At 40.3% G+C, this 15403-nt stretch overlaps 1 protein-coding gene across 5 annotated transcripts in view; it reads right to left on the bottom strand.

The window, feature by feature from the left end:
- Window positions 1-15348, bottom strand: part of nfascb (neurofascin homolog (chicken) b) — a 15533-nt gene extending 185 nt beyond the window's left edge. The window contains exons 1-28 of one of the 5 annotated variants that reach the window (XM_058051527.1): window positions 15324-15348; window positions 14932-15105; window positions 11877-11989; window positions 11692-11797; window positions 11430-11620; window positions 11224-11346; window positions 9927-10145; window positions 9719-9830; window positions 9425-9612; window positions 9233-9364; window positions 9031-9174; window positions 8114-8225; window positions 7861-8024; window positions 7630-7777; window positions 7415-7539; window positions 6324-6425; window positions 5578-5775; window positions 5412-5482; window positions 5107-5329; window positions 4888-5003; window positions 4364-4574; window positions 4152-4274; window positions 3085-3258; window positions 2855-2986; window positions 2713-2782; window positions 1525-1536; window positions 1379-1414; window positions 1-322 (exon numbers count right to left, since the gene is read on the bottom strand). The exon at window positions 1-322 is cut by the window's left edge and continues 185 nt beyond it. In XM_058051527.1, coding sequence (XP_057907510.1) covers window positions 91-322; window positions 1379-1414; window positions 1525-1536; window positions 2713-2782; window positions 2855-2986; window positions 3085-3258; window positions 4152-4274; window positions 4364-4574; window positions 4888-5003; window positions 5107-5329; window positions 5412-5482; window positions 5578-5775; window positions 6324-6425; window positions 7415-7539; window positions 7630-7777; window positions 7861-8024; window positions 8114-8225; window positions 9031-9174; window positions 9233-9364; window positions 9425-9612; window positions 9719-9830; window positions 9927-10145; window positions 11224-11346; window positions 11430-11620; window positions 11692-11797; window positions 11877-11952 — 3540 coding nt within the window. In that variant the 5' untranslated portion in view covers window positions 11953-11989; window positions 14932-15105; window positions 15324-15348 and the 3' untranslated portion in view covers window positions 1-90. Of the gene's footprint in view, window positions 323-1378; window positions 1415-1524; window positions 1537-2712; window positions 2783-2854; window positions 2987-3084; window positions 3259-4151; window positions 4275-4363; window positions 4575-4887; window positions 5004-5106; window positions 5330-5411; window positions 5483-5577; window positions 5776-6323; window positions 6426-7414; window positions 7540-7629; window positions 7778-7860; window positions 8025-8113; window positions 8226-9030; window positions 9175-9232; window positions 9365-9424; window positions 9613-9718; window positions 9831-9926; window positions 10146-11223; window positions 11347-11429; window positions 11621-11691; window positions 11798-11876; window positions 12116-12651; window positions 14668-14931; window positions 15277-15323 lie in introns of those variants that run through there. The other 4 variants (XM_058051528.1, XM_058051530.1, XM_058051529.1 and 1 more) reach the window with 4 other exon arrangements.
- Between the last annotated feature and the right edge of the window lie 55 nt (window positions 15349-15403).

Genomic DNA, 15403 nt, shown 5'->3' with positions numbered 1-15403 from the left:
AGAGTTTATCCGGGCTGTTCAAAATGGCCACCTCACACTCCTCCTGGCAATGAAGACTGTTCAAGTGTAGGATCTCTTTTCCAAGCAGTTTCAAGCCAAGGAGTAGATGGCATTCATTGGAGAATGGAGCTCCAGACTCCCACCGAAGTCCAAGTCACGCACGTCTCTCCTTTGTCCCGTGTACTGGCCGATGAAGGAGCCATCTTCATTGAACGGTATGTCTCCTCCGTCTCCGTACTCCACCAGGCTGTCGTCACTGTCTGACCTTTTCATCACTGCCTCCATTGATGGTTGACCCCTCTGAATCCCCCTTTCCTCTTCCCTGTAGGTGTGAAAACCAACTTAGTATACAAGAAAAGCACAGCACTTTAGTGCGTAATTAAGACCATACAACTAAATCGACAATAAAAAAGTATAACATTCCAATTTTCTGACCTATAAATGTAGTTAGAATGTTGTATTCTCGTGTTTAAACGATGCCAAAGTTTCAGATAATGAGGTTTGCACATTTGGAGTCCTAAAACGAGTTTGGGATGGCTCAAAATGCTCGGTTTCAGAGGGCGTTGCAAAACTGTTCTCTTGTGATGTCACAAGGAGCGGGCTTCCTCATGGCCGTGGCTGTAGACGCTGGTACTCATGCTCTGCTTTACGAAACAAGCTCAAATGGAAGTTATTAGAGTTGGGGATTCCCAGCAAGAGAAAAATATTTTCATCTTTCAACAGCATTTCACATTTTGTGAACATGCATATGTGAAATATCCGCCAAACTGTTGCTGAAACCGGAAGCAGTATGCTCTCGCTGGGGAAGGTGTAATAATGTAGGAAACGCTGTGCATCCAGAAGTGGAGAGAACCACAGTTCTCACTGTCTGGACCACGGTAGTCCCGCAAAAAAACATGTAATGACCAGTTAGTAAACGCAACACCATCACGTCCGGCTTCCGAGCTCCACGGCACATGACAAAGTGTGTCCAACAATGTGTACTCCTCCTCGAGCAGGCGAGGTTGAAGCAATTCATTCGGTGCACTTTTAAGTTCATACACGATAAGTCAGGAGTCTCCAGCCAGTAGCTCATGACAGTAACTTCATTTATTACCAATTCCTATACCCATTAAATTAGAAAGCGTTGTTTGTAGTAGTCAGTATTCCCAATACTTTGGGAATGTGGGTGTGCCCAGAGGCGGGTCGTGGTTGGAATAAATTCAAACAGACTGTTTTGGTGGGAAATACAGCTGGAAAGGTGCAAATTCTGTATGATGGAGAAAGTCATCTGTGTGGGTTATTGTGTGTAGCTGCTCTATAGGAGTCCACAACTCAATACAAAGGGTAAAAAAAAATAAGTCCACTTTAACTTCACATTACAGTGAAATATACATACCATCGTGGAAAAGGAAGAGTGGTGACACGTGCTATCCTGTGTCACAAAAACAAACAATGTTTAGTTCATTATTCATTGTGACATGAAATTTAAGCAGGAAATTGAAAAGAAAACTTTCCGAAGGTCAGTATTTAGTCATTTCATACCTTTCAAGAGACCTTGAGAAAGGGTTGAGGGGATGGAGATAAAGGAGTGGTAAAAAGGAGAATAAATCAGATATTAATGCAAATATGAGTAAATAGTGAATGATTTAATCTTTTACCTGTGTGGCAAAAATTATGAACCAGATGCTTCCCATTCACTAGTGTGATTTTAATCACAATGTGTATATATAGATACTGTATATATTTATGTCTTTTTAAAATTAAGATTATTTTCTTTACTAATGTATTGGAATAAGTAATTGGAAATCTCCACATTGATGTATTATGTTGGGAACATTATTTTTCCAAGTCATACTGACATAAAAATGTTGCTAGTTTACATCAACTTTATGTTAAAATTCATGTGAAATTGTAAATAAATTCTCTGCATGATTAGTTAAAACTAATGTAAAATCGAAGCAATCTGATGAAAACAAAATGCAAAGTTGATATTGCAGTTCTTGAAGTATACACGCATGCATTATGTTTGTTGAATTGTAACTGGGTTTTACATGTTGCTAGTTGTATAGCTGTTTTCTTTTGATCGACCATATTTTCTGGACTATAAGTCACATTTTTTTTCATAGGTTGGCTGTTCCTGCAACTTATACTCCAGAGCGACTTATAAACGAAAAAACTGTTTGTTACATAAACACTGGACACAAATGTTTATTTTTTGTGTAGCTGAATAAGCATTGTGTTAGCATATCTTAACCTATTCTGCCTGTTCTATTCTTTTATTGTTAGAACTTGCCTTCCAAGAGGACGTAATGTCTGTTTTGGTCAAGTAGTTTGGAAAATAAATTACCCGCAAAAAATGCGACTTATACTCCAGTGCGACTTATGTATGTTTTTTGCTACCTAATTATGCATTTTTGGCCTTGTGCGACTTATACTCCGGGGCGATTTATAGTCCAGAAAATACTGTATTTCATTGCAGCATTCAGGGTTGTATTATGTATCACATATGTGGTTAATTTTCTGATATTTTGTTATTGGGTTAGCAGTTACTGTAGGGTACTAATGGCCTTTTGAATTGTAGTGTTGCTTATTGCTAGTTTGTACTGATAATTATGAAAGTACTTCCATGTGCCGATGTCATGCGGGATTAAAACTTGCTACAATAGTAGTGTATTGTGTATTTTCCTAGTTTTCCCAGCTGGTATTTGTAAAGGCTGCTCTCATTCTTACCGATAGTCAAAGGAACCGTCTTGATCCCTATCATCCACAGGCTCCAGTGAAATATCTTTCTTTTCCCGTACTGCAATTTAACAAAACAATTAGAACATGATGTGCAATTGGATGTTTTGTAAAAGTGAATTTGCTACTGCACCTGGGTATTTCCCCCCTCGGCTTCTCTTGATGAAACACACTATCAGTAGTATGATCACGATTAAAGCCACTGCACACATGATTCCGATGAACCAGCCTTGAGTGGAGATGTCAACCTGGTCCTGGGCGTAGACTGCACATGGACAAAGTACATTTCATCTTAGCCATCACAGCCCACTCAGCAACTTTTGCACCCATGTAAGTCAACAAATGTGCATTGAGCAATATTACTCTCAGTGGTATAGTGTGGCGACTCCTCGGTATGCCATTCTCCTACGCCCATCCGAGTCTTAGCCGCTACAGAGAATCGGTATCTAGTGTAGCGGTCATATCGGGGCATTGAGAAACTTGTCACATTTGGAAGGAACTCCTCCACTCTCTGCTCTTCTCCCCTGGTGGCGTTCACTGTGGAGTGAGAGGATATCCCAGTTAGCGTAGCGTCCTGGCCATGCTACATGCTAAACAGATTCACTCTGCCAGACGAAAAATATAAGCTACACATTATAATTTGACTTTTGTTGTTATGCAAATTTGGAACAGCCACACTGGAGCAGGAGGGGATAGAAAAGAAGAAAAAGAAATTGTGGAGACAAGAGGACAATACAAAAAGAGACAAGAACAAAAGGAGAATAATAAAAATAAACAAACAGGACTACATCAGCTAATGTCTATAATGGCCGTAAAAGACCATAACTGAGTATTATCAACAGCCACAGTGATATTACTAATGAACATATTAGTGATAATAGTAGTAATGAAACCATTAACCATGATAGTAAACTGTGACAATAACACACTATTGTAATCACTATAATCTTATTGCCAACATCAATGTAATAACACCAAGAGCATAATGACACCATGAGTTATATGGGGGGAGTACTTATGTACTGTGAATGCATATACTATGTACATTATATACACAGTGTGCGTGTACAGGTATGCATACGTGCATAAATGTGCGTGTATATGTGAATGTGTTATTGTCAGGGACTGCCTCCTATCACTCAGCAATCCCCGCCCCACACGGCCAGGCCAAGGCCCCAGACAAAGGAGCCACTGCCCAGTTAAGGGTAGCCCCACAAGACCCAGCCCCTAAATTCACCCGGGATTCAAGCAAGGGGCCGCATAGAGGCAATCCCGAGTAGACGGCCAACCCCCAAAACCGGAGAAAGACTACACCTGACAAGGGGGCCACACACCAGCAGGACAGCAGGCGTCCCCGCCAATCGGGCTCAGGCCTACCCCCTAGCATTCCCTTTTAGTTCTGAAAAGGGCCTATGCATTATCAAATTCACCTGTCTGGTACATGAGTGAGTATCCGATGATGATTCCATTGGGTTCTGCTGGCAAGTCCCAGTCTACATAAATACTGTCAAGATGTCGCTGTTGGATTCTGAAGGACGTGGGAGCAGATGGTACTAGAGAAAACACAAATACAAAAACAGATTACTATTCGTTGGACGGTTTTTTTGTGTCTGCATAAATGAAATCTCTGGCCTTTTCTTACCTCCCTCAGGTGTAGAAAAGTGTATATTGTTGCTGGGCGGACCTTCAAATCGACTGTTGGTCACCACGATGTACATTTTATAGTTGCTGTAGGGGATCAGCTCTGTTAGAACCCCGGATGGCTCCGGTCCGGTGTCTGTAAACACTTTGGAACTCATAGCTCTGTTGACTCTCAGCCATCTCAGCTGACTGCTGTCTCTCCAGTAGTACACCTGGATGATAGATGAGATTGGTATAGCAAGCACTGCATTGTTAAAATCACAAATGAAGTAAATGCCTATAGAAATATGTTATGATATGTATATATGGATCCATCACAAACAGTGAACACCTTCCTTCCATGGTATTTTATTGTCGGAGCATGATAAGAACTAAGTAAATATACATCTCCTTTCATGTTTGTAGACTGTGATCCACTGACCCGAGTATAACGATTACTGCGCAGTGATTACAAGTCTTACATATCTACCCAATGTCATTTGTTGTACATTGCAGCTTATCAATGTTTATAAGCCGGCAGCACACCTTGTAGTCTTTAAGCTCTCCCATGACTGAGCTTCGAGTCACTGTGTCCCAATGCACGGTCACCTGGGTGCTCTGGATATCCGACACTCTCAGGTTCAGGGGTGCACTAACTGGACCTTTTGGAAGACAGATAATCATTCACCTTGTCGGCCATTGCAGAGGGGACAATAGAATGATGACACGCAAGGGTGATGCTTATGTTGAAATCATGAGACTTACGGTCTTCTCCGGAATAACCAATAACAACCGGTGACTCTGGACCAAGCCCAAAGTCATTCACAGCTTGGACTTTGATCTCATAAGGAGTAAAAGTATCGGCGTCGTAAATATAATATTTCAGCCATTTAGTAGTGGCATTCTTCCACTCCTCTCTGGAGTCTCTCCGTCGCCACCAGACCAGATACTTGAGGTGTGGCCCATTCCACTCTCTGTAAGTCAGAGGCTGAAAGCATAGATGACAACAGCAGCCATTGTGGTTTGACATTATTGCCATCCATTGGGAAATATATATTTCATAGCTTTACCTCCCAGCTGATCTCCATGTTGTTTCTCCATGTTCCCACACCCTTTACATTCTTTGGGATGACATCTGGAGCTGTGGAGAAACAAAGTACTTAATAAATAACTTCCCTGAGATGGAGATGTCTTTTAAAGTCATGACAAAAAAATATTCCAAACACTTAAACTCACGTGCACCGCTCGTCTGGAAGCGCATCGACGGACGACTTGGTCGACTTGGTCCAATTTCATTAATGGCGATAACGCGAAATTCATAGTATGTGAAGGGTGCAAGGTGCAGAATGACAGAGTTTAGGCTCCCGGGGTAAGTTGATAAGTTCTTCCATTTTCCGGGTAACCAGTCATCATCATCATATTGCACCAAGAATTCTGCAAGAGAGCAATTATGTAGTTGCAGACATGATGCAAAATTAAAAACACAACACCGTAAAACACATAAAATGCTCCATATTAAACAGATTTTAAAAAATGGCAAAACACACACAATCCAAACTGCATGAAAGGAAATGCTGCAAGTCAATAGAACAAAACAAAAGTCCGCAAGGCTACCAGGGACACCAGACCTGAGCGATATCCATCCTTAGAGACTTCAGGTGTAATATTTTAGTATACCTTGTCATTCCACCAACTTTCTTCTGGTCATGCCACTCAAATCTTTAGAAACGGCTATAACTTCCTGGTCGTCCAGCTAGTTCCGCTCCATGCAGTTGCAGCATTTTTCCCGTACATGTGTTTTTTGGGGGTTTGTGTGGGTTTTTGGCATTATTCAATCACAGGATTTTCCTGTTGGATGTGTTTTATGGCATCTTTATGGTTTTGGATCATTCATGTGATTGTAGCATTTGAACGTAGCTGCACATTTGTCCCTATTGGCCACCGTAATGTAGTCAGGTTTAGCATTTCTTCGCACCTCCTACCTGTAACGGGGCTGAAGTTGCTGTCTCCTGGGACCCAACTGAGTCTGACGCTGCGTTCATATGGATCAGACAACTCCAGTTTAGTGGGAGGTTCAGGATAATCTATACACAAACACATGCGAGCACGTTGAAAAGGAATAAAAAGACTGAATTGATGTGTTCTGAATCATGCCCATATTTAGACCCTTACATTTCATCACCACTTTTAAATTTCACAAATTTTAAAATAATCAGCAAAAATAATGACTGGAACTAAGCATTTTAAAACATAAAAATGGCTAAATGAACTACAATGAAAACATAATGCATTGGGAAGACTCATTCAAATATAATATTAATTGTAGTATTCTATACTGGTCACCAGATGTCAGTAATGTTGCTGTAGTGCAGTGCTTCTATATTATTTTCTGTCATGCCCCCCCCCACGGGACAAACATTGTTCACCCCTCCTCCTTCATGTTGAGTACATTTCTGCATTGAAAAGAAAGCCTCTCACACCCCCCGACGGTTCCCCGGGACCCCCCAGGAGAACTCGACCCACTGTTTGAGAAGCACTGCTGTAGTGTTTGATGTGACGTACAAGCACCAGACTTTATTGCTGGAACAACAGGCTTTTGTTGCAGGTTTGAAATATGTCACAACAATAATAATAATAGTCATAATAATAGTAATAATCCGCTCAGCTCCCATAGCACTGGAACACATTTACAGCAACACTCATGAACACAGGTCTTATGTCATAAATGGCTTATTTTCTGTTATGTTATCTAATATATTGGGTAATACAAGTGTAAAGCTGTTGATGTTTCATGTTTAGAGGACTCTAATAATGTTAATCACCATATTTAGGAAGTCATAAACTGGTTTTCTATACTCTAAAAATATATTTTTAATAAATAAGGAATCTGGGTTCATGGAAATTCACTTATCACAGTCAGATTTGGAACCAATTAAACAATGAGGTAGCATATAATGAATAAGTCTACTTATCATTCATTTCATGAAGTATTGTTGTTGTATTAGTACGCTAATTGCAGTGTGATGTAGGGTGGGACAGATCCTAGATTCAGCCTGTTCTGAACATGTCATACCCATCACCATTAGGTGTGCTGATGCAGACTTTTGGTCCAGTTCGCTCTTGACGGCACATGTGTAGACGCCAGCATCACCTCTGTTTACATTAGTGATGACCAGATTGGATTCATCCATGGACAATCTGAGATGATGATGATAATAAAGAGAATAGATGTATGAAAAATTAAAATGTATAAGGGCCTTGTGGTATCATTAAACAGCCGAAACAAACCTCCAACCGAGTGTGACTGTGGTTTTGTCTTTCATCCATGTGGTTGTGATAGGTGTGGTGATGTCTGCTTTCACACCACACTCTAAACGCACATCGGTTCCACAGATAACTTTCATATCCTGTGGTCTTTTGATAATTAACGTAGGTTCTGCGTAGAGGAGTGGATAAGAAAACACGGTATGACACTATGACCAAGTGTTTAAAAAAAAAAAAAAACACTAAGTTTCTCACCTTTGACCTCTAGTCTGACTTGATTCTCATCTCTTCCTGCAACATTGCTGACGACACACATGTACGTTCCCTGGTCCTCTATGTGTGTGCGTCTTATCTCCAGGGTCCCATTGCCATGTGTCTTAAAACGAGTTCCTTCCAGATTTCCCTGTCCGTATTTGGACCTGTGGTGAAGCAACCCAAAAAAGTACAAAATACAACCAACACAATAGATAAATGACACTTGCTAACTCTGGAAATGTATTTTCCTCACCATCGCAGGTCAGGCACTGGAGAGCCAAAGTAGACGCAGTCCAAAAAGGATCGAGTTCCCTCTATGACCTTGACGAGTTCATTCCTTGGCCCAAGAATACGAGGTGTTGCATCTAGTAAACACCATTTATTTAGTTAGTTTAATCATCACTAATCCACTGTATAATATTCTAAACAGTATTACACTGTGTAGAATCATTAATAGTGGATATGTCACTGTATATGTGAACTATTATAGTCACTATTATTATTATTATAGTGACTATAATCATAAACAGGCATAATAATATTAATAATAATAATAACAATAATCCGCTCAGCTCCCGTAGCACTGGAACACATTTTTTATTGATGTCATAAATTGCTTATTTTCTGTTATGTTATCAACTATATTGGGTAATACAAGTGTAAAGCTGTTGATGTTCTATATTTAGAGGACTCTAATAATGTTAAACACCATATTTAGGAAGTCATAAACAGGTTTTCTATACTCTAAAAATATATTTTTAATAAATAAGGACACTGAGTCACTATTATTATTACTATAGTGACTATAATCCCCGTGCCCCAATCCCCATGAAGTAGCGGGGCTATAAAGGGTTTGCCACATTTCTAACAGTTGTGTTTACTGACATTGAATGAGGTATAAAAAGGCAGATGACACCCAGACAAGGTGGGATACACACCAGTCAGTTTAGCACACCAGTCGAGACCGAGAGCTCGGTGCAAGACCCAATCTATTTATCCTCTATCTAGTCTGACTTTGTGTATTTGTGTATGAACTGATGACGCCTGCCGAGACAACCTGAGCAGTCCAGTTGCGATAGATTGAATACACTGAGAATGATTATTATATACAGTATGTTTTACTGTGTGTGGTTCAGTGTTTGCACAGGAAAGATGGGATGTTTAACTCACGCTGCACACTGACAAAAGCGTTGGCCAATATGTATCCGTATGGGTTTGAGGCATTGCACTGGTAGACGGCTGTGTTGGCGGCATTCACGCTGCTGAGGGTCAGTGTATCTCCGGACACTTGCCTGTTTATTTGCGGTGTGGCAGCTTAAAGAGAAAGAAAGATTATTTTGATTCGCTTTAACCGTTGTTGCTTGATTCTTACTCTCAATCGGTTCTCCGTTGATAAACCAGCTGACTGTGGGACGAGGCACGCCATCTGAGCGACACACCAAGCGTCCATTTTCCTCAGGAGCCAAAATTAAGTCATCTGGTTTTTCTAACCAGAATGGAGCCGCTGTCAAAAATATTCATGTCAGCTGCTGTATCATTAAGACGAAACAACCCACTTCCTCACCTTTTACCCTGACTGTTATCGTGTGTTGAATGTAGCTGATCTTATTGGTGGCGGTACAGATGTACTCGCCCGCATCCTCAAATGATGCCGTCTGGATTTGAATCATCTTGTTGAAATGTTTCATTTTCATGCTTGAGGTCACCACCAAGTCTTCACCGTCCTTCGTCCAGGTAATGCTAGGAGTGGGCCTTATTGGTGATAAACATGTCTTAAAATCTACACATGACTTTGATCTTATTGTATCACTTGGTAGATTCAAGTAAATCTTAAGAGTCGTTCTTGCGTCACTCTTACACTCCAGCAGCGACGCACTCTAGCAGTAGTTCCTCTCCCAGGAGGACCAGAACAGAACTGGATGGGCCTGTAGGAGAAAGCCAGGTGGGGGCGGCCTCCACCACGGCTTGAGCTGCAAGAGGAACAAATTAGATCACACTCACATAAACCCAATTTTTACCATGTTGTGTGTTCTGTATGCTAACATGGTAAATGGTTCTATACTCACTTGTGATCACCTTGACAACCACTGGCATCTTTTGCTGGATGGCATTCTTGTAGGGGAAGCGGGCGCTACAGCAGTAATCGAAGGCAGAGTCGTTGAATAGAACGTTGGAGAAATACAGGTCTCCGTTGACCCCCATGGATACCCGACGGTCCTGCCGCACAGGGTGCATGGTGGGGAAGGCTGTCTGAATTGGCCAGTTAAAGGGTCTGGCATATGAGCCTGAAATTAAATATGGTCATAATGGTAATGGTAATGGTTTTATTTCATTTGAACATGCATCAGATTACAATTGAATGCATCACACAATCAGTTCACAGTTCCACATGTACAAAAGGAGTAGGAAGAAGCAAAGCTTATTAAAACCTACCCCTCCATCTGGTACTTTTGCAATCAGTAACTGTTACAATTGTTCACTTCCTGCTTTTTTTTTTTTTTTTTTTACATTTTTTGTCATGTACCGAAGTCTGAGGTGATATGACCATCCAATGACATAATGGGTACCATAGTAAGTGTCAATATAGTGATATATATAGCACATCATGACTGGTTCAAGACTCTTCATCCTTGTATTTAGCAAACATCAACTGCTTGTATTGTTTCTTGAATTGGCTCATCGTTGTGCATTGTTTGAGGGTCTTACTCAATCCGTTCCATAGTTTGATTCCACATACTGAAATGCTATGGCTTTTTAACGTAGTCCTAGCATATAAGTGTTTCAGATTTCGTTCTTCCCTGAGATCATATTTCTCCTCTCTTGTAGAGAAGTATTGGATGACATTTTTAGGTAATCGATTATTTTTAGCCATATGCATTATTTTAGCTGTTTGAAGATGAACTATATCAGCAAGTTTAAGTATTTGTGATTTTAGAAATAAGGAGTTAGTATGTTTTCTGTAGGCGGCATTATGAATTACCCTTACTGGCCTTTTTTGCAGTATATTTAGCGAGTGAAGATTGCTTTTATAGTTATTACCCCATATTTCCACACAATAAGTGATACAGTAAGTAATGTGAAACACAAGTGGGAATCATGTTGGGGGTCAGACACATTTTGATGATTTATGTTTCTAGAAAACACCCTCCACTAATAAAAAAAAATGCAAATTGTATTCATATATCATTTTCGCTTGCCCAGTGTGGAGGAAATATAAAATGTAATATAATGTAAAAATGTAAAAAAAAATGTGTCAAATTAATAGTCCTTCCCTACTATGAAGTCCGTTTTTGGTTTGTGGGGATTGCAATAAACATTTGACTGTATAAAGAGACATCAACCCAATCTTAAAGAGACACTCACAGCTGGACATCCAGTAGGTTTCAGGTTTAGGCGGACCGGCTGGAGGGTCACAGGACAGGACCAAAGGTGAACCAGCACTAATCACCACAGGTTCTACGATCTCCCTTGGCCACACAGGAGCTCCTGCACAAACAAAATTCAATTCAGATGCAAATCCAAATTTCATTTAATCATTTAAGTAAATATCCATTGTGAATTCAACCTACTGTACAATTGTAGTCTGATTTTGTTGGAGTATGCAGAGCCATACTCATTGGAGGCAATGCATTGATATTCTGCCTCATACTGTTCTGGATTGTTCCGGGCATAGATGTCCAGCGTTCCTGAGCGTCTGCGCATTGATGCCTGTGAATCACGTGCCACGTTGAAATATTTCCCGTTACGCCTCCATGAGAAGCTTATGTGAAACAACAAAAGAGAGAGTTTGAATCCATATTTGCCAAACAAGCTGCATCATCAACTACTTACATAGGATGAGGGTTTCCCTTCGCCTCACACTCAATGACCATGGTGTCTTTGGGGTCAACAATATGCTCCTTCATTGACTGCTTTGTGATGGTTGGCGGTTGGCGGACTGCGGGCATTAAAATAAATATAAAAGATAATACACATCACAAAAATCCAACCAGAAAATGTAGGTTTTATGAACTCACTTTCTAGAGGGATGTCCAAAGGCCAAACACTTTGCCATAACAGCATCAACAGCACTGCTTGGACCGGTGTGCCCATCTTTACTGTGCATGGGGTCCACTTCTAGTCATAAACTCTTCATTAACACAAACAGGGGACAACAATAATATTATTATTAATATACCAATATTATTAACTGTAGCACAATTGGCTACACGGCATTGGCTAACGTTGGCAGCTAGGTACTGCTAGGTACTGCTAGGTACTGCTAGGTACTGCTAGCTACTGCTAGGTACTGCTAGCTACTGCTAGGTACTGCTAGGTACTGCTAGCTACTGCTAGGTACTGCTAGCTACTGCTAGGTACTGCTAGGTACTGCTAGCTACTGCGAGCTACTGCCAGCTAGTTACTAATGAAGACCGCAGGTGTTAAATGTTACTGTATTAGTAGTGTGGGTAAATGAAACAAAATTAGCTTCAACACCGATATACACATAAATGTGACAACATTTGAGTTATGAATCTGTGATTTTGACCACAAAAAAGTCAGATAATTGTAAGTTTCAGTAATAAAATGCATACACACTACTGTGTATTTGATTAGCGTTAGCCAATTGGTATTGATTGGTAGCAAATATCAAAATAAGCAAAGATTCTGTGCAAAACATATTAATAATTTTATAAAACAATTCAGCAAAGATAAGCCACAACTCTCAATGGCATCATTTCTTACAAAAAGTAGAATTATTAGATAGATATTATATTCAGACATATACTACATTAACATATTTGCACCCACCTTTCTCATATTGCGTCAGTTCCGGACTGTCCTTCCTATCCAAAGCATTATGAATAAAATGTCCAACTTTTAGCTCTTATTTGTGTGGTGTAATGATTAGATCCATAAAATATGTGGTCAAGAAGCCCGGAGATGTCACACCTCAGTGTTAGAGTTAGTGTCCGTCACTGCCACTTAGAGTCTGCCTACCCAGTGGATGAATAATGAATGAGTGCCATACAACCACCTACACTCTCCACACTTCACTACTCTTCCACAGGCACCCACAGTAACAATAACAACTCTTGGAAAGTTTTTTTTCCTAACTGAAATTTGCTATGAGGTGAGTGCGTTGAGGGGATGAAGTGGCCTTTTTTCTTTATTCTGGAATAAGATTAGCTTTAAATTAATACAGTATGTTTTAGTCATGGTGAGACCACAAATTAATCCCTACTGGGAGAAAAATGACATTCCTGCTGCTGTTGATGACATCTAAATGTGGGCTTTATTGTTCCCTGAATAACTGCGGAACAGAATATGAAAGCAATGTTTGTTTCTCTCACATGCAATTTGCATGCGGTAAGTCCCATGACTCCATGGCAACACGCCCGTTTGTGTGATTGTGTGAAATTATTATTTTCCTTTTTATATTCCTTAGATACATAAAAGTTCATATTTTAAGAAGAAAACGACTATGAACAGATGAGTGTTTTCATACATTTACATGCATAGCCTTGCTGCATGGGAAAGGTCATACTCATGAATTATGATGCTGCATTTATGTGTAGGCTGTCAACAGTGGGATGACCTGCGGAGGCTCTCAGGCATCCAAACATGCACAAGACACGGCAAAAAAAAAACCTGAATTGGTATCAGAGCGTTAGATGTATGCCTATTCAAATTATCAAAGCGGATGTGAACAGCCACTCTTATGCTTCATGCCAAGCAAATGAATGGGGGGGGGGGCGTCTGTGTTGGCATACTTTTGAGCAGTGAGCAAGGATCAGTGCCATGCACCACATTGCACAGTGAAGAGGTTAGCTCAGTGATGACAAGATTGTCTCCATGATAGGGGGGTCTCCGTTTGGCACGTGGTACCCGGGGGGCTTGAATGAAGCAGACTGTAAATACGGGGGATGAGGGTGAGGTCATGCGACACAATCTGCCCATATCAGTTGCGCATTGCATCACTGTGTCGGGGAGGGACGGTGGGACTGCATACTCTCCAGTTGTGCAGAGTGCAAAACTTTGCATATTAGGTTAGTGCGATGAATGATGAATAAAGTGCAGCTTTGTGGTAGCAGCTTTTTAAATATCACACAAAACAACCAACATGGCATATCATTTAAAAGCGGTTAGGCGCTTACGCAAACTTTTTATATGCCTAAATTGAAATAAGTTAGCAGTAATAAGCTAAAAGTTAGCCGGCAAGTAGTTGATTTTCTCGTCATGTTGTTCAGATGTGTGGCATGCCCACCATTTTTCGTCTTGCTTACTGCATTATTAATTAAATAAATGTACCGTTGTTTTTTAGGTGGAAAAAGTCACACATTAAATTTATTTGTATGGATCCCCATTAGCTGTGGTCTAAAAAAAAACCCTAAAAAACAACATGAAAAAAAACAATGAATCAGATTTGACTATAAAATTAAATGTGGCAATCGATGGGCCGACCTTGAAATTGTCCTAACTTTTCCCCCTTGAACGGCACCACTGACCACTCATAAATACATTTTAAAGATTTACACTTGACATATGTGATCAGTATCGGTATCGGCCAATTTCACTCATGGATGATCGGAATCGGCACCATCACCTAATGAAAATTAGCAGCCGAAAGCATCCCTAGAATACATTACAATTTGCTTAGTTGGAGGACAAAAGCATGCATCATTAGTTCTGCAATGTGTGAAGAGGAACTTCAGCATGCACGGAATTTAATGACAACATCTCTAATAACATGTTGACACAACAAAACAAAATCTATCAACTATCTTGACAGAATTTTTATGTCAGCTACAGAAATCTGGAGACACAAAGACAGCAATCTATTATATGTATATAAACACAAAAGCAATGCCACAAATGGGAATTGCATTTAAGACCAAATTAAACTGGTTAGTGAGAAATTATGTACCACTTCCACACATCCTGTTGATGCACTTCCAGATCACGCCTACTTTTCAAGTCAGACTCTGACATCATTAAAACCTTGACCTCCATTGACGTTTGTCTTGGAAAAACTAACACTACTTCAAATTAATGTATTTCAATGGACAAAAATACCAGTGCCAGTCCTACCTTAAAGTACCTGAGTAGGTCCCTGGTCCTTTTATTTGTTGCTGTGGAAACCAGACTTCTAATTCCTTCTCATTTTCAGTCTGACTAGTATCTCAACCAGGTAAGTGAGATGACACATCAGAAGCTCTCCAGGATGGCTCGCTGGAACCTAGTCACACGACTGGCACACTCGGCCTGGGATAATAAATGCATTGTGAAACCCAAACAAATATAACGTCATCTTCAGGGCGAGGGAACAGAAACAGAAATAAACCCAACTGGATTAAACACACGGTATTGGACTAGGACTTGAATGACATTCTAGACTACAACTCATTAGAAAAATTACATTATGTTGCCTTTTCTGATGAGTGGAGCAAATTCTAAATAAGTGTGTGGATTTCTCAACTGACCTTGTATCTTAACTCTGACTGGCACCGGCGCATTTACTCAATAGACCATTGTTTTGAATGAAGCGGGCCTATTGTGGGAG

This window comes from Doryrhamphus excisus, chromosome 16 (assembly GCF_030265055.1).
Source record: "Doryrhamphus excisus isolate RoL2022-K1 chromosome 16, RoL_Dexc_1.0, whole genome shotgun sequence".
NCBI lineage: Eukaryota > Metazoa > Chordata > Actinopteri > Syngnathiformes > Syngnathidae > Doryrhamphus > Doryrhamphus excisus.
Note: the sequence above shows the minus strand (reverse complement) of the source record. Positions and strands in the feature narration are given on the sequence as shown.